The sequence below is a fragment of the Haliotis rubra genome, unplaced genomic scaffold (genome assembly GCF_003918875.1).
Source record: "Haliotis rubra isolate DU_JTF1 unplaced genomic scaffold, ASM391887v1 Scf56, whole genome shotgun sequence".
Classification (NCBI taxonomy): Eukaryota; Metazoa; Mollusca; class Gastropoda; order Lepetellida; family Haliotidae; genus Haliotis; species Haliotis rubra.
In genome coordinates this window covers 836,851-862,319 of record NW_025767257.1, presented here as the reverse complement: position 1 = coordinate 862,319, position 25,469 = coordinate 836,851, and the positions used below count along the sequence as shown (strand labels likewise).

General features: G+C 41.8%; 1 protein-coding gene across 1 annotated transcript in view; it reads left to right on the top strand.

Moving 5' to 3' along the window:
* The window catches only part of LOC124253981, a 34,703-nt gene that overhangs the window by 3,126 nt on the left and 6,108 nt on the right, over positions 1-25,469 (top strand). The window contains exons 3-4 of the mRNA XM_046687835.1: positions 718-959; positions 1,358-1,471. Of these exons, the coding sequence (XP_046543791.1) occupies positions 718-959; positions 1,358-1,471 (356 nt within the window). The remainder of the gene's footprint in view (positions 1-717; positions 960-1,357; positions 1,472-25,469) is intronic.

Here is a 25,469-nt window from a genome sequence, read left to right as displayed (position 1 = left end):
TCAAATAGAACAGAGTGTATCTGGTGATAAGTACGCTGTTCAGAACAGTGTACATATGGGGATTATTCAAATAGAACAGAGTGTATCTGGTGATAAGTACGCTGTTCAGAACAGTGTACATATGGGATTATTCAAATAGAACAGAGTGTATCTGGTGATAAGTACGCTGTTCAGAACAGTGTACATATGGGGATTATTCAAATAGAACAGAGTGTATCTGGTGATAAGTACGCTGTTCAGAACAGTGTACATATGGGGATTATTCAAATAGAACAGAGTGTATCTGGTGATAAGTAACACTGTTCAGAACAGTGTACATATGGGGATTATTCAAATAGAACAGAGTGTATCCGATAGTAACTACAGTTTTAAAAGAGCGGTGTGTACTGATAACTGGTGTAAATTACGTCATGGCACAGCGAGTCACTTATGCTTGCTCGAAACACGTCACAGCTTTTTTTTTAAATATTTGTGACAATGGATAAATAAGAACGTACAGTCAAACACTGTTGTGTCGATAAAATCGCAAATTGATGGATAAAAACGGAATACGCATGGATCATATTTGGTTCGAGACGGCCGTAAATTTGACGGTGTTTGACTGTATTTGTCTTGATAATCAACATTCCATGTACGTCATACTGGCATCGCAATATAGTTGCATGAACCATTTCGAATAGAAAGGGGATATGACCAACAGTTGTTTTATTCCATCAGGATACAGAGGCAGCAACCTCCCAGATATAAACTTTGACGAGTACGAGAATATTCCCTCCTGCCACGGCACGTGGAGAAAGACGTTCATACTGTGCAACAGCAGCACTCGTCCCAATGTCACTTACCAGTGTTGTTACGGGGTGGACGCCCTGAAGGCTGTATCAGGTCATGGCGACGCATGGCCTGGTGGTTGGACATTTGATGGACCGTGTAAGGGATGCAAGCTAAAAGCTTTTTCCAAAGTAGAATGTTTTAAAGATGAAGGCTTGAAGTCAACTTAAATGTCATCGCTAACTGTGAATATAGTACTTTCCAAAGTGTATTGCACACGAACACAACATTTGGTGAATTGTCGCCAAAATACAGCACCTTGAATTAAAACTGGGAGAAAAATCGCATGGAGAAAAAGCTGTATGTTGCACGTGCAAATACGGGTACTCAAGCTTCATACCGGCGGGTATAATAAAAATCTGGCAGTCCCGTTGCAAATCCCTCTAAGCTGTTCCGCATATGCGACCCTCAAGATGCCAAGACTGAAGACTGTAGAAACAGAGCCTTTGGACGTCTGGAAGCTGGAGAAAGTCAGTCACCAGTAGCCATGCACTTCAACGTGAGGCAGAGTACCATTCCCCGTCTGTAGCAGCGCTACAGACTCCACAACTCTTCAAGAGATCGACCGAGAACTGATAGACCAAGGGTCACAACTCCAGCGCAGGACCGCATCATCCGGGTGTTGCATCTTCGCAACCGGCCAGTAAGTGCAGCATACACAGCCAACAATGTTCCTGGACTTCGTAGAGTATCAGCACAAACCATCAGAAATCGCCTACGACAGCATGGGATACGACCAATGCGACCATATCATACGATGCCGACAGCCTCAACCACAGACGCTACAACAGCTGAGCCATGCATTGCAGGCTCCATGAGTGGAGAAGGATCTACAACGCCAGATTCGACGACTCATTCAGTCCATGCCCAGTCGGTGTAGAGCAGTGATCGATGCTCGTGGTGGTCACACCAGGTACTGACTTTGTCACGGTGCCGTCACAGACACAGATGTCCCCAACAGCAGTAATGACTGCATGTAGTGGAGGAAACATGTGCCTAACCCTGTGTAATATTTGGTTGTTGTACATTCTTTATTTATTGTGTAATCCGATTTTATAAAACACGTAAAGGTAAACTGATATTTTGGTTTTGCGTTTCTTTTTTTTGGGCCAGTGTATTATGGTCACACTCAACTATAAAAAAATATGTCTCATATGAGAGATATTATTGGGGGGTGGGGGGTGGAGAGAGGTGTTATTACACCTCTCTCCCTCAATAAGGGGGATATGGAGGGATGTTTAAGGAAAGATGGAGGGTGGTGTTAGGCAGAGATATTTGGGAGTGTGTATGGAGAGACTGAGGGAGGTGTTTGGCACAGATACGGGGGCAGGTATTATTGAGATAGGGAGCAGGAACTTGGATGCCGTTCTGTTTACAGCAAGTACGTCCCAGCTGAGATATGTTCATGGGAACGATCGGGGAATTAAGTTTGGTAGCTTGTCCAATTCCCTCCCATATATATGCGTAATTCCTGAAATATTCCATTTCCACTTAATCAGGAAAACTTGTTGTGTACGGCTAGATACATGACACCAGCCGTTATTATAACATTAAACACAATATGGCATCTATCTCAAGCTATTCAGACATAGATCCTAATGTGCTAATCACCACACTAGCCGTTCCCTTAAACATTGGGCACGTAGTGAGTGACATGTTTTATTTTGTTGAGATTAATCAGTCTTTTTGCGTTTTGCTCCACCAATTAAAATGTATATTAGTTTCATTTTGAAGCTAAGTGTGAAATTTATATTTTACTTCGTGTGCCTTGAGCTTCGAGAGCTTCAGAATGATCTTTCGTCAAGAGGCACCAGCCCCCTGAGAGAATCAAAACAAATGGAACACGGTCGGTCAAACATCACTGTGTCTGGTAATCCAGATTGTCTCTTGTAAACTCAGCAGCAAGTTACGATGGCCCAGGAATGACGTCTTCGTGTTTTAACATTCCTAATAAGGTACACAGATATGTTCAGTTGGTACCTGCGTGAGTCATTCACTATATCCCAGGTCATACACTATATCCCAGGTCATACACTATATTCCAGGTCATACACTATATCACAGGTCATACACTATGGTTTCACTGGTAGGTCTCCCTCACTGTGATTTATTTGTGACCTTGACCTCTCAAAGTAATCAGTTAAACGTCCTGTCAAATGTGTGGAGTGAACACCAATGCTTACTTCTAAATCTGTTTTTGAGAAGTTATTAAGTGAGTTGACTTACTGGTCGACTTTGTATGAGCTTGGTTAGAGATAGTTTCAACAGTCGTGACCGTTTCTACTTACAATATATGCAGCTAATGAAACCAAACTGGTCGACTTTGTATGAGCTTGGTTAGAGATAGTTTCAACAGTCGTATACGTTTCTACTTACAATATATGTAGCTAGTGAAACCAAACTGGACGACTTTGTATGAGCTTGGTTAGAGATAGTTTCAACAGTCGTATACGTTTCTACTTACAATATATGTAGCTAGTGAAACCAAACTGGACGACTTTGTATGAGCTTGGTTAGAGATAGTTTCAACAGTCGTGACCGTTTCTACTTACAATATATGTAGCTAATGAAACCAAACTGGTCGACTTTGTATAAGCTTGGTTAGAGATAGTTTCAACAGTCGTGACCGTTTCTACTTACAATATATGCAGCTAATGAAACCAAACTGGTCGACTTTGTATGAGCTTGGTTAGAGATAGTTTCAACAGTCGTGACCGTTTCTACTTACAATATATGTAGCTAGTGAAACCAAACTGGTCGACTTTGTATGAGCTTGGTTAGAGATACAATGTAGTTTCAACAGTCGTATACGTTTCTACTCACCATGTATGAAGCTAGTGAAACCAAGATGAGTGCAGCAGCTATACTTAGAACGAACTAAGGAGAACCCAAATCACCAGCTATATATAGCCCTTATGTACTTAGTATATCTTTATGGCTTGGTGTAATGAAGCTGAGAAACCTAGTATGTGCTCCAACCATCATCATGTAGCAAAAGTAATTGAACAAAATTCATAAGTGAGTCTTAAACATTTCCTTGAAGTTCTTTGCAGCGCGGAGGATGACGACTCCACAATTTGCCCAGGTGGGAAATCAAATGCTTCAGTCAATAGGCAATTTACCAGACCTCGTCAGAGATAGAACACTAACGCTATACGTCCCTAAAACAGTGCTAAACAGGCACGGCTTCATGGAATGAAGATATTTCATTCCAGGTTCATCGATGCCAACCTAACACCTCATGAAGGAGTCACGAGAACATGTGAGGAAGAAACTGTAGACGTCTACGCGGCAGTTTGAATGTAGGAGAATTTCAAAGTTAGGAAGGCAGTCGAGACGTCGATACAGTTATCTCAACTAAATACCACATAGTGACAGTTACCATATAGGGACGTCCACACAAAGGTGCCAGACTTGCACCTTTAAATTAGAATGCACTGTAGTCGTCTACACTGTCGACCCGTGAAGGTCCGGGTTACAATATTGATCTTCAGTAACCCATGCTTGTCGTAAGAGGCGACTAACGGGATCGGGTGGTCAGGCTCGCTGACCTTGTTGACACATGTCATCGGTTCACAATTGCGCAGATCGATGCTCATGCTGTTGATCACTGGATTGTGTGGTCCAGATTCGGTTATTTACAGACCGCCGCCATATAGCTGGACTATTGCTGAGTGCGGCGTAAAACTAAACTCACTCACTCAGTAGACTGTCAGACCAAGACACCACATTGACATATCTCTACAGATACATCCTCGTCATTTACCCCACACAGGCCTTGTGTTTTCATACGAACCTATTGATTGAAGAGTTTATTTCGTGCACATCATATTTACCGAGTGCAAGCTGGTGGTCAAAATCAAAGACAGAATAAACACTTGCACTAGCTGAGTATTAAGCAACATTCAAACTACAGGTGTTTCGCGTGCAATTGTTAGCCTCCTGTAAAGCAAATCCGAGGCTATTGGACCTTGCAGTAAACCGTTTCCGTGAACTGTCAGTAGAATATTGATATTTGTAGCAAGCTCGGATTAGGAAGATATTGGATGTGATTAAACCTAGTGACACTTGTGAGATCCTCGGGGTTACATTATGGGGGTTGTGTGAGTATTTACAGTACCAGTATGCTTTAGTTTAGCTGTGCCTCACAGTTTAAATATATCACTTATTATATACAATACAACTCGACAAGAAGGAGTATAGTATACTGACGACACGAAATATGGAAACTAATATACTCATGCCAATAATGGTTGTCACCCTCCTCCCCACCCCAACCCCACACACACCTCACACACCTCACACCCCCACCCCACACCCCCTCGCCAATTAAAAAATTGAAGTGGGTGACAACCATTATTGGCATGAGTATATTTAGAACGTAGCATTCATTTTGGTGTACCTTTACAATACAGTGGCATTTCATCTGAACATAATTTAGTCACTTCATGCATGAAGAGCACGTGATGTTGGTACACACAGATGCAAATGGGGTGTGCTGGCAAGGTTACATACACTGATGCAGATCGGCTCGTAATACACTGGAGAACTCCTTCGAGCGAAGAATGGTGGATACGATGGACGGGGTGGGCGGATGGGAGACGCCAATATTCCAAGTTGCCTAAATATTTGGCATGTCAAAAAGTGTAATTCCTCGATTGTGGGACAATTACCGAATGGGTTTCAGTGAGACCTGGACGAGTGAGGTCTAAAAATGAGTACATGATGTTCTCGTTCCGTTATAAAAGTGCACGGCCTTTTTTGCATCAAACCTGTTCCCGTTGTCAATAGAAAAACCTGTACAACATCAGGCGATATATATCCGTTTAAAAAACAGCTATATGCAGCCCGCCTGAGAGCAAGGCGTCCTGTGAAGGGTGTTACCTTAACTGCTTAATACTAATAAGGCTTTAAACTGGGATGAACAAGGTAAGACACTAGACAGTCTGTGTGCCCGTTACACTATGTTTACTGACTATTCAACGTTTTACCTCCGATTCGCGAAGGCAGAAGACGTTGTTTGGCGACTTACAACAACACTTCTTCTCCATCACCGGTATGGGGACCGTGATGCCAGGGTGGGGGTGGTTTAACCACCACCACTACTACTAGTGCTACTATTGCTACTACTGCTGCTACTTTTACCATTACTATTTTACTACAGTTGCTACTTCCACTGCTACTTCTACACTTGCTACTACTCACTACCATTACTGCTACTACTGCTGCTGCTACTGCTGTTACTACTATTACTACTACAATTGCTACTACTGCTGCTGCTATTACTACTACAATTGCTACTACTACTACTATTACTACTACTGCTGCTACTACTGCTACTACTACCATTGCTACTATACTATTACTGCTACTACAACTGCTTACTGCTACCATTACTGCTACTACTACACTGCTAACTGCTTACTACTACAATTGCTACTTACCACCATTACTGCTACTACTGCATTACTGCTACTACTGCTACTACTACCATTACTGCACTCACAACTGCTGCACCACTACTTGCCACTACTACACTGCTACCATCACTGTGCTACTACTACCATTACTGCCACACTACTGCTGCTACTACTACTACACACTACTACTCACCACTTACTGCTGTTCTTGCTCACTACAATGCTGCACTATTACTGCCACTACTGTTGCTACTACTACCATTACTGCCACTCACTGCTGCTGCCACTACTACAACTGCTACTACCACCATTACTGCTACTACTGCCTACCACTGCTGCCACTACTTACACTGCACTACTGCTGCCACTATACTGCTACACTACCATTACTGTCTCTACTGCTTGCTGCTACTACTGCTGCTACTACTGCCACCACTGCTACCATTGCTACTACTGCTGCTGCTATTACTACACTTGCTACTACTACTATACTACTCACTACCATTGCTACTACTGCTGCTTCTACTACTACTCTACACTACAATTACTGACTACTACTACCATACTGCTACATACTGCACTGCTATTACTACTACAACTGCTACTACTACTATTACTGCTACTACTACTGCTTACTACTACACTGCTACTACCATTACTGCTACTACTGCTGCTGCTATTACTACTACTACTACTACCACCATGCTACTGCTGCCACCATTACTCATACTGCTACTACTACACTACTGCTACTACTACTTGCAAGCACCACTGCTCACTACTACTACCATTATTACTACTTACTGTTGCTTACTACTTAATAATTACTACTACTCACCATTGCTGCTACTACTTAACTGCTACTACTACACATTGCTACTACTACCATTACTGCCACACTGCTACTACTATTGCACTGACTACACTGCCAATTACTTACACTACTGCTACCTACTACTACTGCTGCTACTACTGCTACACTACTACAACTTGCTACTACTACTATAACTGCTACTACTGCTGCTGCTACTACTACTACTATTGCTACTACTGCTGCTGCTATTACTACTACAATTGCTACTACTACCATTACTGCTACTACTGCTGCTGCTATTACTACTACAATTGCTACTACTACCATTACTGCTCCTACTATTGCTGCTACTGCTGCTGCTACTACTACTATAACTGCTACTACTATTGCTACTTCACTGCTGCTGCTACTACTACTACAATTGCTACTACTACTATAACTACTACTACTATTGCTACTACTGCTGCAGCTTCTACTACTACAATTGCTACTACTACTATTACTGATACTACTACTACTATTGCTACTACTGCTGCTGCTACTACTACTACAATAGCTACTACTACTATTACTGCTACTACTGCTGCTGCTACTACAATAGCTACTACTACCATTACTGCTACTACTGCTGCTGCTGCCAAGCTATTACTTCTACAATTGCTACTACTACCATTACTGTTACTACTGCTGCTGCTATTACTACTACAATTGCTACTACTACCATTACTGCTACTACTGCTGCTGCTATTACTACTACAATTGCTACTACTACCATTATTGCTACTACTGCTGCTGTTATTACTACTACAATTGCTACTACTACCATTACTGCTACTACTTATGCTGTTATTACTACTACAATTGCTACTACTACCATTACTGCTACTACTGCTGCTGCTATTACTACTACAATTGCTACTACTACCATTACTGCTCCTACTATTGCTGCTACTACTGCTGCTACTACTACTACAATTGCTACTACTACTATAACTGCTACTACTACTATTGCTACTACTGCTGCTGCTATTACTACTACAATTGCTACTACTACCATTACTGCTCCTACTATTGCTGCTACTGCTGCTGCTACTACTACTATAACTGCTACTACTATTGCTACTACTGCTGCTGCTACTACTACTACAATTGCTACTACTACTATAACTACTACTACTATTGCTACTACTGCTGCTGCTACTACTACTACTACAATTGCTACTACTACTATTACTGATACTACTACTACTATTGTTACTACTGTTGCTACTACTACTATTAGGTGATTTACTACTACTACTACTACTACTACTACAATAGCTACTACTACTGCTACTGCTGCTGCTGCTGACCACTACTGATTTCAGTTAACAACCGATTACAGAGGATCAGCTGGTCACAGTACACGACATGATGGATGGTGGCAGTGATACTTTCTATTTTGCACTAGTATCTCCCCAAGTTCATATATAGCAGTGGGTACAAGGTGCTCCAAAGCATATCTAGGTATTCGTATAGCAAAGCTGCTTCGACGGTTGAATATTATGCAGGTGGATATCAGCGAGTCTATATTCAAGACCCTGGGCCAATGACATCCACGCTCTCTCCTAATTAAGACACTCACAGGTGTTAAGCACAGCGGATGGGGTATCAACATGTATGATGACTTCAGATGGCAGGTTCGAATTACCAGCTTCCAGCTGTCATCATCAGCACAGCAACGACTTCACGTTCTGCGAAGTGGTGGTCGTGGAACGACTAGCCTGTATTCCTCGCTGTAAATGGGTGAAAATCGGTTCCTATAGCAACCACGATGAGCGCTTGTAAAACCTAAGAGGGTCTCCCTCAGCGAGGACCTAACGCTGGAGAACGCAAATTACATGAAAATATGCGTAATATGGAGAATACGACTGGAGATGCACTTTGTGTTTGGAGATGATTGCACACGGGCACATGCGGCCACTGACAGGACCCCCGTCCCATATGACATATTGTCATGGCAATGGGTGATTTACAACAAAGATACATCATATGGATTTCCAAATGCCGTGATTGCATCAGCAGGATGTACAAATAATGACATCAATATCTCGATATCGACGCTTTTGTCTCGAAATCGGCGCTCTGACATTAACCAGCATATTTACTTTGCTGACTATCCTGTCCAGCCGTGGATGAGCTGGAGGACCAAGGCTGTGTAGCTGTGATATGAGCCCGGAAGCTGCAGGCCAGCGTGACGTCGCCGTCCTAGTTACCTATAATTCTATTCTGTCTACATACTAGTAACTTATTATACAGAGTGTCTTCACTGTTTAATCATTGTATCTGTTTGTCTCATGCCCTGTCTATTGTTCCATTAAACGTTCTCTATCTCATTCTCACTACCTTTCGCTCTACATATCACCCTACTCTCTCCCTCTCTTTCTTTCTTCTCTCTCTATTTCTATCTCTTTCTCTCTCTCCCTCTGTCTCTCCACGTCTTCCTCTATATTTCACCCTACCCTCCCCCTCTCTCTTTCTCGCTCTCTCTAACCCTCCCACTACATATCACCCCCTCTCTCTCTCTCTCTCTCCCCCCCCTCTCTCTCTCTCTACGGGGCGGTGGGGTAGCCTAGTGGTTAAAGCGTTCACTCGTCGCGCTGAAGACCAGGGTTCGATTCCCCACATGGGTACAGTGTGTGAAGTCCATCACTGGTGTCCCCCGCCGTGATATTGCTGGAATATTGCTAAAAAAATAATTTAAAACTAAACTAAACTAAAACTAAACGGCGTAAAACTAAACTAAATCACTCACACACTGTCTTTCTTTCTACCCCCGTCTCTCTCCCTCCTCCCCCTTGATCACCTCTTCTCTCCCCCTCTCTTTCCCTCTCTTTCTCTTTCCCCCTCTCTCATTGAATCTAATTGAAACGTTCCATCATCGAGTGAATAATGTCGCCAAATGTACTTCACAGTGACAAAACATTTACAGATTTTGGATTTTCAAATTCTTCACCATACCAAAATACATTTATATTTCAAGCAGACATCTGTGATAATATTTTCAATTCTACCATGACTTCAGTAAATACTGGATTGTGATTGGTTAATCAAAGTCATTCAGAGGTATATAATCACGTTATATACATCTGATTTTCCAACACAGTATGTATTTTTGCAAAATCTTAATAACGCGGTTATGGTAGAATGGAGATAAACGTACTGTGTTGGAAAATCAGAGGTATATAACGAAATTATAATAGCTCTAATTATTTTTATTTAAAACCTCACGCTACGCGTTCGGTATTAAATCAAATTTAGGGCTATTATAATTTTGTTATATACCTCTTATTTTTTAACACAGGATGTTTATCTTCTAAATAATGCTTGTATTTCTTTTTATCGACTTCTCCCACAACATAATCACTTTAAAGTGCCCCCGTAAGGAACTTATTAGATAACATTAGGTGAAGCCGAGATCAAGTTGCTATCAATAAATTGTGGATAAAGATGGAAGCAACATCGAGCAGGTGAAGATTTCATTACATGCAGTGTTAGAAACATCGTTCATACCGTGATTGAATGGGCATTTTACGACATATAATTATCAAAGTTACGGCCATATGACCACGGCCGATAAACCATACTCATTGTCTGTAGCCAGATAGTAGTGGTCAATACTAGCAGTTTATCGACCCCTCACACCGGGACACCAAAATATGCTTTTCCAGGTTATCATAGACCGGACTCCTCAGTTGTGACAGGGGTCAGCATTGTAATCGCCACAAGTCCAGCGTTGTCTTGGGTCCGCCATTTCCATGAATGCCCCTAGTTAAAGACTACTGGTACTAAATCAGGCACTGAACCACATTTGATGCATTAACAATCACTTCAACCAGCCAAAGAATTCCAATGGACTTCCTAATACGTTAAAATCGTTTGTTCCTTTACCAAAGTACCAAAATCATCTACATTCCAAGTCAATTTACGATTCCGACGGCATGTATGTCTTTATCACGATGAAGTAGCGATGTTGGAAATTATGGCTTCTGGTTTATCAATACCGGAATAAATGGGGTTTTACAGCTGTTGGGGAAAATCTGCCAACATTGATGGCTGGTGGGTGCTTCATATCATTGTGAACTGGGTGCCCCGAATGCTGTATTCGAAAGAATTATAGAGAGGTTACTGACACTTGAGGGCTCGTGTGCTTCCTGGTAATCGGGTCAGTCCCAATTGTCGATGCAAGGTATGTCAGTAGTCGGTTTATACACGTCAGTATCTCTGTTGTTTTATCTCGTACATGGAGGGATGCCAAATGAAAGGAGAAAGATATGGAGACTGGCTGGAGCTATCGATCATCAAACATCCTCGGTCAGTATCCGCTGCTGCCCGGACGGCGGTTACGTCGTATGATTAACATTACATTTACATGACGCGGGACGATTATATCCCAGGCCCGGCGGTGATACTTACGGTGGTATATGGCGTTTAATTACCAATCTGGTCTGAGGGTAATTTAGAGGCGGTGGGGTAGCCTAGTCGTAAAGCGTTCGCTCGTCACGCCGAAGACCCGAGTTCGATTCCCCACATGGGTACAATGTGTGAAGGCCATTTCTGGTGTCCGCCGCCGTGATATTGCTAGAATATTGCTAAAAGCGGCGTGAAACTAAACTCACTCACTGAGTGTAATTTCTAAAACGTTAGCATAACGTCACACCAGTCAATAACACTGTGGGTGAAGCCAGCGTGTGACTTAATAAGGAAATGTTCACCGTTTAAAGTGCTTTATTCCTATCTTCCCTTGCATGGTTCCTGTCCTCCGTGACGGTAATAGGTAATATATGGCTGATATGTCCGGTGACGTAATGGTTAGACTATACACTGGGGCAGATTGTGTTCTTAAATATCAAAGAGTAAAGAGAAGTTGCTCAACCCCAGATCACTCACTCACTCACACACTTACTGTGCTGTGTTCCAGCTATATGATGTAAGTCTGTAAATAATTGTGTGAGGATATCTACATAATATATGTGTGGAAGGATACATATGAGACTAGGTAAGCCTTCGCCAGACAGTAAAACATACTAATTTAGATAACTACATCACTTGGTAAAACATGATTTCCACCTTGATACACCCACCTCACTTAGTAATTAAATACAAAACGTCAACTTCATAGAATATTCAGTCTTGAATGGCTAACGAAATATATTCCACTGGGAGTGAAAGGCCTATATAAAAAGATCAATGAAAACCTATATGAAAAGACCACTGAAAACCACAGGCCCTCGTGTCTTTGCGAGGATTAAAGATTTAAGGGAAAAAATTGTGACCTGTGCTGAAGACCTATATAAATAGATCAGTGAAAATCTCTGTTGACCCTCCTTGTGGCATGTGTGACTTGACTTGACAAACATAATATGATTCATAAACAATGCTTATGAGAAAGTGTAAATCTTCCGGCGGAATCTAATTTCAGTAGAAGTTTGCTTATGGAACTGTTTAATATTTGAAGCATGCCTCAACATTGAGTGAGTTTGGTTTTAGTACTATTCCAGCAATATCAAGACTGGGGAGATCGTAGGTTTCTCACATTGTACTGAACATTTAGAATGCAATAGTTAATCGGAGTCAAAGTACACCACTATATACACAATGCATTTATCATCACGTCACGTGTCACTTTATGTCAATAGGTTAAACATCACAGCACATGTCACACATACCCATATCGTCTACGTTATGTCACATATGTTCACGTGTTCTACATTACGTCACATATCTCGTATGTCATAGGTTTGCCATTACGTCACATATCTCGTATGTCATAGGTTTGCCATTACGTCACATATCTCGTATGACCATAGGTTTGCCATAACGTCACATATCTCGTATATCCATAGGTTTGCCATTACGTTACATATCTCGTATGACCATAGGTTTACCATTACGTCACATATCTCGTATGTCCATAGGTTTGCCATTACGTCACATATCTCGTATGTCCATAGGTTTGCCATTACATCACATATCTTGTATGACCATAGGTTTGCCATTACGTCACATATCTCGTATGTCCATAGGTTTGCTATTACATCACATATCTCGTATGTCCATAGGTTTGCCATTACATCACATATCTCGTATGACCATAGGTTTGCCATTACGTCACATATCTCGTATGTCCATAGGTTTGCTATTACATCACATATCTCGTATGTCCATAGGTTTGCCATTACATCACATATCTCGTATGACCATAGGTTTGCCATTACGTCACATATCTTGTATGACCATAGGTTTGCCATTACGTCACATATCTTGTATGACCATAGGTTTGCCATTACATCACATATCTCGTATGTCCATAGGTTTGCTATTACATCACATATCTCGTATGTCCATAGGTTTGCCAATTCATCACATATCTCGTATGTCCATAGGTTTGCCATTACGTCACATATCTCGTATGACCATAGGTTTACCATTACGTCACATATCTCGTATGTCCATATGTTTGCTATTACATCACATATCTCGTATGTCCATAGGTTTGCCATTACATCACATATCTCATATGTCCATAGGTTTGCCATTACATCACATATCTCGTATGTCCATAGGTTTGCCATTACGTCACATATCTCGTATGACCATAGGTTTACCATTGCGTCACATATCTCGTATGTCCATAGGTTTGCTATTACGTCACATATCTTGTATGACCATAGGTTTGCCATTACGTCACATATCTCATATGTCCATAGGTTTACCATTACGTCACATATCTCGTATGTCCATAGGTTTGCCATTACGTCACATATCTCGTATGTCCATAGGTTTGCCATTACATCACATATCTCGTATGTCCATAGGTTTGCCATGACGTCACATATGTCGTATGTTCATAGGTTTGCTATTACGTTACATATCTCATATGACCATAGGTTTGCCATTACGTCACATATCTCGTATGTCCATAGGTTTGCCATTACGTCACATATCTCATATGTCCATAGGTTTGCCATTACGTCACATATCTTGTATGACCATAGGTTTGCCATTACGTCACATATCTCATATGTCCATAGGTTTGCCATTACATCACATATCTCGTATGTCCATAGGTTTGCTATTACGTCACATATCTCGTATGTCCATAGGTTTGCTATAACGTCACATATCTCATATGTCCAAAGGTTTGCCATTACGTCACATATCCCGTATGTCCATAGGTTTGCCATTACGTCACATATCTCGTATGACCATAGGTTTGCCATTACGTCACATATCTCGTATGTCCATAGGTTTACCATTACGTCACATATCTCGTATGTCCATAGGTTTGCCATTGCGTCACATATCTCGTATGTTCAAATATACTGCACGTTGGTTAAACGTTCAGCACTAGGTTGCACACTCGTTGCGACAATCATACATCTCTATTTGGGACCGTGAACTGGAGAAAAAGCATTTTAACGAACTACACAAGACAAACATGGGTACAATGTGTGAAGCCTATTTCTGGTGTTACACACCGTGATATTACTGGAATATTGCTAAAAGCGGCGTAAAACTAAGCTCACTCACAAGACAAAACTTTCGTTTCTATATTAATCACAGGTTAAACTACAGCATGCACTAAAACAGTGACACATTTCGATATAACCCAGGCTTCTCCAAGTAGACGTTTTCTGTTGTCTGAAGATTGTGAACACTAAGGCAGTTAGCCTCCAGCACACGTCAGGTGAGCTAAATATAATATTGAACCCGTGATGAGGGTGGCAAGTCACGTGACTTTGATTGGCGCAAGACCACAACTTATTTATTTCTCACCAAACTGTTATGTTCCGGCGTTGGCTCGAGAATGCTCTGTATATAGTACCAAAGCCGTCAAAATAGTTTACATTCCCTCCAAAAGCTCATCAACAAACACGTGCTAAACAACACGATCGGGGCTCACTATCGCCATTTGTTTTTGTAGTGACAATACAGAAGTCACAGGGTTAACGAAACGCGGTCAGCAAACGGAAATCAGCTTGAAGCGTAATGATCTCACCTCATTTGAACCCACATAACATTTTCTGAGCCATAAACGTTCCATTAAGGAAACAAAATGTATAACTGGTTCGAAAATATGCATTAATTATCCGTTTAATAAACACGATATGATATCACTGGTTAGAGAAGAATTACTTCTCTGTGATCGTTTTTAAGTAATTAATTTATTATACTTTTGTACTGAAGATGACGGACGATGATTAAGAAGCGACGTACAGTTAGTCGATACTTATTATAATATATACGGTAGGCATGACGTATTAATAGAAATCGTCTTGCAGAAGGTTAACTTTCAGCCTCACTGAACCATTATGGTGCAGTACCATTCAAATGTTATATTTGATTGCTCTATCAATTATCCATTGCAATACCGTTCACAGGTTAACTGGTCGCCTATTTAACATTCCAAGGATGCGACTTAAATGTCCCTCACCACAGACACGATTAATGTGGCAGACAAGAAAAGCACACAGCTTGTACTTCACACATAATGACGTATATCATGAGTGATCATAACATTCCTGCATCCGTTTACTTTAGGGCGACCACTAGCTATAGTGACGCCGGAACTGCCGAACACATAATTGCCCTTCCTGCTCATGTGTTTGTTTGCCGTTTAACGCCCCACTCAGCAATATTACTGCTATTTGACGGCAGCTTGTAAATAATCGAGTCTGAACCAAACAATCCAATGATTGACATCATGCTACTTATTCCTAGTACAAGTAGATAACAAAGTCGACAAGCAGGTCTCCGTCACGAACGCTGAATTAATGAAAGTTGATTAACGCCGGAGTCAGCATTATTCCGGTGGTATCACGGTGAACCTGAACAGCTGACTTCGCCCAACTGTCACTGAATACACGAGCATGGAACCATGCCATCTAGGTGACAAAGAGACATCTAAAGAATGTCGGCATTTATCACAAACATTGAATATTTGGTATCACTTATCCCCTGACATTTTCAGGGTCTTGGGGTGTACGATGAAGAAAGCGAACTATGCACGTCACACCAGCACCGTCAAACCACCCGTATATAGGGATTGTAAACTGTATACAAGGGACATCATGTCGCCACTGTCTCAACAACCGACACAAGTCCAATGCTTCTGGACCAAGACAAACTAATACAAATCACTTATGCACAAACACTTTTCGCGCACTGTCATAACTACCTGTCAATACCAGGCACCATGTGCGAGAGACATCAGTGTTTGTTCTATCCAGTTCACTCACTCACTCACCAACTATATGATGAAATGCCACGCTGATACACATTGTGCTCATGGCGAGAACCAAACACAGTTCTTCAGCATAACGAGCGTGCCATTTAACGGATTCACAATCATCCTAAGCTGTGCTAATCCTCTTGTTTGTTCGTTTGTTGAGTAACGCCACACTCAGCTATGTTCCAGCTATAAAGCGGCGGTCTGCAATCCAGTGGTCAACAGTATGAGCATAGATCTACACAACTGAGATAAGATGACATGTGTCAACCAAATCAGCGTGCCTGACCATCCGATCCCGTTACTCGCCTCTTACAAGCACGGATTGCCGAAGACCAATTCTACCCCGGCTAGCTGTGTAAGAGTGTCTCATTCCGCACAGGTGAGCTACAACATTGCTGACTAAACCTTGAAATATGCGCTTATGAGCCAGACAGATTGGATACTTTCACAACTAAGCTGCATAACATGCAAGGTTCATAAATGCTTATCAGTAACTGTCCCTATAATATCAGTTCTACTGTTCTACTGTGAATACATTATACATGCACCCGTGAAACCACACCAACACTAACAGCATGTATCCACACAATAAACAGCCACGTGAATCTCATCTGATGTGGATAAAACCACGACACAACGATTATAGTTTTAGCATTTATTTATATAGCATAAAGAAATCATCATTGATAAGAATGACGTTGAAATAACATACATCTTTCAAGAACGAAATATGAGGATAAAAATGGGTATATCATATGTATATATATATGGCTGCTACCGAAATATACGAAAATAGAAACAGCAGTTATCTCCCTTTAATACAAAAGGTTGACATGATCGTGTACGATAACAATATATTCTGTGATCGACACAGAATGCTCAAAACAGTACTTTATAGTACACAGCAGCTTCGGATATACTAAGGCGAACGTAACATCAATACATAGATTAGACTGTCGACTGAATATCAGTATGTGCCGTAAATGATGCTTGCTGTTACAGAATGATCACTCAATGCTAGGTTACGACATCGGTTTGAAAAATTGCTTCAGAAAATAAATCCACTGGAAGTAAAATATCCTGACTTGAACCGGGGTCATTTGGCATTTATATACACACATAAAGTACTGAGGATGGCTTGTTTTGACTGTGTTAACATAGTTTCTGCTGTTAAAAACATGGCAAAATAGATGAAATGTGCATGATTTCATAAATGTTGGAACATTAGAAAAAGAAATGGAAGCATAAATGTCACTTTGTATGGCCAGTACCATACGTCATTGTCTGCATTCTGAATCGAAGACAGGCCTGTAAACGAGTTTACAAAAATATCAGCAGAGACATACAAATGATCCGTTTAACATATAGTCTGTTCTTGTTCCGAGGTGGCATCAGTGCCATCAGTGTATCATTTAGCATACAGCGAACATAATGTCTGACTGGATATATGATAGGGTATGGTAGCTTGCTACGACAGCCTAGCACCAGCTTAAAACAGGGCTGACAGCTTACACCGAAACGGTACTCATCTCGTCTTGCAGAAGAACCTCACGTTAACACTATCCAAGCTTCATGGAAGGTGCATGCAAGGACTGAATACTACTTGCATTTTGGCGGGAGTTCTTAAGGCATGCAGACGATGGTGAGTTACTCCCTCGCTATAGCTTGAGGGACCATTCCATCCACTTCTTGAGCCTCTTGGACAAGAGCACAGAATGGACAGCAGCACCACATCAACAAATCTGACACAAAACTTCCTTCGATTCCTTTAGACTCTCGAATTTTTCCTCTAATCACAGCTCCTAAAACCAGATCAACTCCGGGAACTAAGAACAGAAGGCCACACAAGACACAGCTATCTCCAACCGCTTCAGCGTTCTTCCCAAACCTGTAACATGGTGCAAAATAGGAAATAATGCATAATCCACAGTTGTCAAAACATCCGCATAGTCCGTGCTGCCATTGACTCGACATGTTGCTGCTCGTCGCTTGCTGGCCAACCTTCCTTCAACTTGCTGGTGTAGCAAATTCTCACACTCGCCTTTTTCACTGTGTTACAACCAACTGTTACTCACGCTTGCCTTGGGCGTGGAACTGGTGGCTACGTCTGCGCCTGCGCGGCAGACGACACAGAATCTAACGTATGGAGCGTGTATCCTTCTGCAGCAGTGTAATGATCTTCCTCCCATCGATCGAAAACGCTGAGTGTTAGGTTTGTTTTGAGACGGTGTGGTGGTGGAGGAAGAACACACTCTGGTGTGCTGGGAATATTTTCCCGCGTCACTCGGTAATGCCAGAACGTGTGACTTGACCACAAAAGCAAATTATGACTCCGGTACAGTCAATCGAACAAACAACGCTGAATGTACAGAGGGATATAGGGCAAATCTAAACGTAACGTCATGAATATTCACTTTGACTCATAAAATGTCAGTATTGTAAGTAAGAATTCTAATAACAGCTGATACTGTAGTCCTCGCCACTAGTAATAGAATCACTAAATACCACGATTAGTTATTGACGGAGATAAGTGCATGTATCATATGCTAATATATTAGCGACTTTTAGGCTATTAGATATTAATTACGATAATGAAAAGGAACGCAAAATGCGAGTTTCTTGAAATACCCATGTTGCTAGCAATAAACGTCATCGGGTTTTGATCACGTAGTTTCACTCCGAGTGAAGGTTGGCAGTCAGGTGACTACAAGAGGCTATATTTAGCAACGTGTATACAATACCAGCAACAACTAAAAGAAAACAAAAACGTACACAAATTTTGTATTCAAGGCGCTAATGAGCTATTACCTCTCGCAGTTGCTGGGATGGCAGGATAGAATCACTCCGCGTAAATATCACTCTGGAGTGATCCTGTCCAGGTATAGTATCACTCATGAATGACCTGATCCTAGAACTGATACCCTCTATGACGACCTGATCCTAGAACTGATACCCTCTAGGGTGACCTGATCCTAGAACTGATACCCCCTTGGGTGACCTGATCCTAGAACTGATACCCTCTAGGGTGACCTGATCCTAGAACTCATACCCCCTAGGGTGACCTGATCCTAGAACTCATACCTCTAGAGTGACCTGATCCTAGAACTCATACCCCCTAGGGTGACCTGATCCTAGAACTCATACTCTCTAGAGTGACCTGATCCTAGAACTCATACCCTCTAGAGTGATCTGATCCTAGACCTCATACCATCTAGAGTGATCTGATCCTAGAACTGATACCCCCTAGGGTGATTTGATCCTAGAACGGATACCCTCTAGAGTGATCTGATCCTAGAACTGATACCCTCTAGGGTGACCTGATCCTAGAACTGATACCCCCTAGGGTGACCTGATCCTAGAACTCATACCCTCTAGAGTGATCTGATCCTAGAACTCATACCCCCTAGGGTGACCTGATCCTAGAACTAATACCCCCTAGGGTGACCTGATCCTAGAACTCATACCCTCTAGGGTGACCTGATCCTAGAACGGATACCCTCTAGGGTGACCTGATCCTAGATCTCATACCCCTTAGGGTGATCTGATCCTAGAACTCATACCCTCTAGAGTGACCAGCTCCCAGAACTGATACCCTCTAGGGTGATCTGATCCTAGAACTGATACCCCCTAGGGTGACCTGATCCTAGAACTGATACCCTCTAGGGTGATCTGATCCTAGAACTGATACCCCCTTTGGTGACCTGATCCTGGAACTCATACCCTCTAGAGTGGTCTGATCCTAGACCTGATACCCTCTAGGGTGACCGGACCCTAGAACTGATACCCTCTAGGGTGACCTCATCCTAGAACTGATACCCTCTAGGGTGACCTGATCCTAGAACTCATACCCTCTAGAGTTATCTGATCCTTGCCTAGAACTGATACCCTCTAGGGTGACCCGATCCTAGAACTGATACCCTCTAGGGCGACCTGATCCTTGAACTGATACCTGCTGGAGTGACTTGATCTTAGAACTGATACCTTCTAGAGTGACCTGATCCTACGCCGCACTCAGCAAAAAATATTCCAGCTATATAGCGGCGGTCTGTAAATAATCGAGTATGGACCAGACAATTCAGTGATCAACAGCATGAGCGTCGATCTGCGCAAATGGGGATCGATGACATGTGTCAACCAAGTCAGCGAGCTTTACCACCCTATCCCGTTAGTCGCCTCTTACGACAAGCATGGGTTACTGAAGATCAATATTGTAACCCGGACCTTCACGGGTCGACAGTGTAGACGACTACAGTGCATGCTAATTTAAAGGTGCAAGTCTGGTACCTTTGTGTGGACGTCCATATATGGTAACTGTCACTATGTGCCATGCCACAACAGGCTTTTCTGTTAATGAGGAGATGTTGTCGTCACGGAAGCCCGTGGAAGTCATATTTGTTCCAACAGTTTTACCCGTGCGAACTACGCGTGCAGGCCATGGGACGTCTTGCGCTATTTTCTCGCTAACATAATGCCGCAATCCACCTCTCATCGTCATCACCTATTTCCATACCAATCCACACACTACTTTCACTGTGAGATTTAATTTAACAAGTTTTTTTATTTTGAGCTTTAAATGATGAAATATTCCCTTCACGGGTTATGAAACCCACAGACAGTTCATACGTCTTACAGACAACTCTCTCGGGCTAACGTCCCCCGCAACACGCAGGCTCAAAAGCATCACAATATTTCATCCACCCGTATTCCGGCTGCTTGAGATGTGGCCACATAACACCGCGTTCGTGTGGAGCTCACAAAAACTTCCAGTTTACTCGTAACGACCGGTGGGTTTTCTGCTGCACTGATATTGGCACAGGGATGTGATGCTATTGCTGGCGGACTGGGGTTCAAGTAAAGTTCTTGGGTTTCTGTTGATGTACTCTTTCTTCTTGACAATGGAAACCTGCAAGACGTCAAATATCGTTATCATAAACCCTTGGTGTGGAAACTGAAACAGAAATGCCAGCTCAAGAGTCACATGCTGACATAAATGATCGGTTGGACCTTCGGTGTATCAAATGTAGTTGGTGACTGCTCGGGAAAGTTGGACTGCCAACTGGACTGTGGTGATGACAGCACCATCCATATATACGTTCTCAGCCAAAAGTGCTAGTACGAGAACAATGATAGACTATGTATTTAGAAACAATGACTATGTTATAGGCTACACCATCGATACTAACATATCATACAATGTGTCTGATCACCTACCCATTCATGTATGTGTTAAAATTGATTATCCATACGTGTCTTATGGTGGGTCTAGGCTCAGTTGGAGAAAGGCATCTGATGTCGACCGTGTGATTCATCGTTACGAAACTGAAAACTACTTTCGTTACGATACAAGTCAAAACATTGATTACACATCAGTCTCGTTTCCTGCTGAATGGTTTCCGTCCTATTGCGCAACTTAGTACAATAACCAGTCCAGCAGAATTTTTAGACCAACTCGTTTAATTGGATATATAGATACTAATCAGTATTATTTGATACATCTAATCACTTGTATATTTCAACACTACGCTCCTTCTAGTCGTTGCAAACACGTCGTGCAGCGTGCTCTGTCGTACAGCGTGCTCTGACAAACGGAAATCTGGAAATTAACTAGAAACGTTTGGCGGTCTGGTACGAACTTGATATTATATCAATCACATTGTGCGTTACAGAACTACTCTGAATAAGCGCAAAAAATACATAACAGGTGTAACCAGTGAGCCAGATGCATTGTGAATCATTTTACAACCTCATCAAACAGGGGCAATCTGTGACGGCTTAGTTAAGGTCATGCTGCCTACATCTCGCCATAAAATATAGAAATACGATGTTATTAAAATTAAAAATCAAACACATTTGTAAAAAAACATTTTCTTATGAAACAAGGAATTGGAATTCAGTGTAACCATAGTTGTTTGTGATGTCTATTTTCACTTTCACACGAGAAAATTCGGATCGGCTGAAAGTAGGTCATTGTCTGATTAGGTTAATGAGACTTAGGTTTCGGTTTGACACGACATTCCTCACTTCTCGTCCCATGCCGAGTATATTGAAATGTACAATCAGCACATAACGGATATTCTACATGCATGTGCGTCTATAAGTATCCCGTCATCAAGGTTTCAACCATTTCTGAAACCATATCGGAAAGAAGAAGATCTAAATAAACTGCATGATGATATGCGCAGTAGACGAAAACTCTGGGTTGAGAATGGGAAAGTACATGACAGAAATAATGTGTAATATGCTAAATACAAAGAAGCTAAACGTATCTTTAGAAAAAGACACCGTCAGTGTAAGCAAAGTCTCATAGATGATAGACTGAAAGTAATCCATCAGGCAGCGGAAATAGCCGTACATGAATATTTTAAGCTTACAAAAAGGTATAAATGAGCTACAGGTCTAGTAACCGGTATCGTATACAAAAATCATGCAGGCAATAAAGCAGAAAATATCTATAACACTTTTGGTCAATACTTCAAGGATCTATCTGTACCAAACATGGAAAGTAGCTTTGATAATCACTTTGCTGGAGAAATTGAGCGCTCAATATCAAATATTGAATGTCTTGAGAAAAGTAAAAGTATATGTGAAGGAGACATGTATTCACCGCTGAATGAGCTATTCACTCTCAGCGAGATTATAGCCGTCGTCCAAAGGTTAAACATAACAAAGCCCCAGGGCCCGATGGACTCGCTAATGAACATGTCAAGTATGCAGGTAGATCCGTTCATGATATTGTCCAACTACAGAGGAATAACATTAACGTCGATTCTCAGTAAACTGTTTGAAAGATTGCTCCTTAACAGAATTGAAAAGTGGACAGCTGAAAATATAATGTTTCCCCACAACTTCCAATTTGGCTTTAGAAAAGACTTCAGTGCTGAGACAGCAGTTCTCACACTTGTAGAAAGTATTGCATACCATAATGAAACGGATTCACCTGTCTACTGTGCTTTACTTGATAACGAGAAAGCATTTGACCGTGTTTGGCTTGACGGTCTATTCTACAAACTCTACAATCTTGGAATTACTGGAAAACTCTAGCGGATACTACGCCTATCCTAAAGTTAATGCATTCATGTGTAAGTTTTGCTGGTTTTAAGTCCGATCTATTTCGCATTAGACAAGGCGTGGGCCAAGGTCGTGTTTTGTCTGCCTGGCTATTTTCTCTCTATATATAAATGATCTACTACATGAACTAAATGATACTGGCTGCGGTCTGTGTCTCCCTTGGGGGAAATGCCCAGGAATACTACTAGCCGATGACACAACGTTGCTCACCAATAATCCAACAGATCCCCAAAGACTGTTGAAGGTGACTGAACTATATGCAAATAAGTGGCAGCTAAAATACAATGTTGGTAAAAGCGCTGCTGTAACCTTTGGACGTAGCAATGCATCCCTACCTGCTAACCTGTATCTTGGAGAAACTATTTTCCCTATTAAATGGTCTGTAGTTTATGCTGGAGTCCATATCAGCACTACTCTCCGCTCTACGGAGAGAACAGAACTTGTTTGTGCAAAGCTACGAAAAATGATAAATATGAACTATGACTCTAGGCGGCGGACACCAGAAATGGGCTTCACACATTGTACTCATATGGGGAATCGAACACGTGTCTTCGGCGTGACGATTTAACGCTTTAACCATTCGGCTACCCGGCACCGCCCCGGACCTCTATGTAATGATTCTCACAGCAGATTCTAGTGTGTGGACAAATATTAGACAGTTCCTTTCGCATGTAAATACACCCCAGGCCCCATCACTGACAGGTCACCATCAGCAACTACTCCACTTATTACTCCACTATTACCACCACGCCAGACCTCCCAATGGACCAATTGCTATTGTGATATAAATTAAAGCTGACCCACAACCGCCCCCGGTCATGCGCGAAGACATTACTATGTCAGGCCTGAAGATGGCGTGTTACTGAAAACAATAAGTGCATGCATACTGAATATAACTAGACGACTTTGCACTATACCGAGGTGTGCTCGCCAAGTCGATTTAGGCCTTGGCTGGAATACGAGGTTATTGATATGAACTAACTGAATATATGATTTACTGGTATACATGCTTAATCAATAAAGGGATAAATTATGGTAACTGTATTTAGTTTCTTGTTTCTCCATCATAGTACATGGACTTCTGAAAATCATACAAAACTCACATATAGTTTGCCTTCACTCATTGTTGTATATTATATCATGTTAAGATGGAAAATCAAAGGCGCCGCCCATCATTTATCACACACCGGATATAAAGCCTGTAAGTCTCGCGAGGGAAGAGGAAGTTGATATTAGAGTATTAAAACAAGGACATCAGATCAGCTAAAGTGATTTCAAGTAGAACTGGCATCCCTTTGTCCACTGTTTATCGTGTTTTGAAACATATTGCAAATGGATATGGCATTGAGCACCAGGGAGGCGCAGGTAGGCCCAGAAAACTGACTGTCGGTGACAGGAGGTGGCTTGGTATTCTTGTTTCTAAAAACAAACGAAGGAGTTTAGAAAAACTTAAGGCTGGATATGATTGATAGAGGAACTGTGGCTGTAAGGAGACAATTAGAACTGAGCTGCATGCAATGGGTTGGCAGAAACGTCGAGGAATTCCATCACCGATCATGAAACCTGAACAAAAGGAGCGAAGGTTGAACTGGTGCTTACAGCATAAAAAATTTAACTGGAACAATGTTATTTTCTCAGATGAAAGTTCTGTGTGGCTGTTTCCTAATACACTGAAATTCTGGACCAAACAAACTGAAAAACCCTTGTATCAGCGCCCAAAGTACAGTCCGAATTTAACGTGTGGGGTGGCATATCTGTGTTAGGGGCAACGCCCCTCTGTGTATTTGAAGGGAATATGAACAGTGAGTGGTACACAGATATTCTCGAGGGACATTTACTTGCATCTGCTCACGTGTACTATGGAAATATTTGGATTTTCCAGCAGGACAACGACCCAAAACATCGTTCAAAGCATTCACAAAGATTGGCCAAGCTATAGCCCTGACCTAAATCCGATAGAAAATGTTTGAGGACTTATGAAGGAAAGTGTCAATAAGAAAAATCTGACAATTATTGCTGAAATGAAAGAAGAGGTGTGGTCCGATATAGGAACAGCATTGACCAC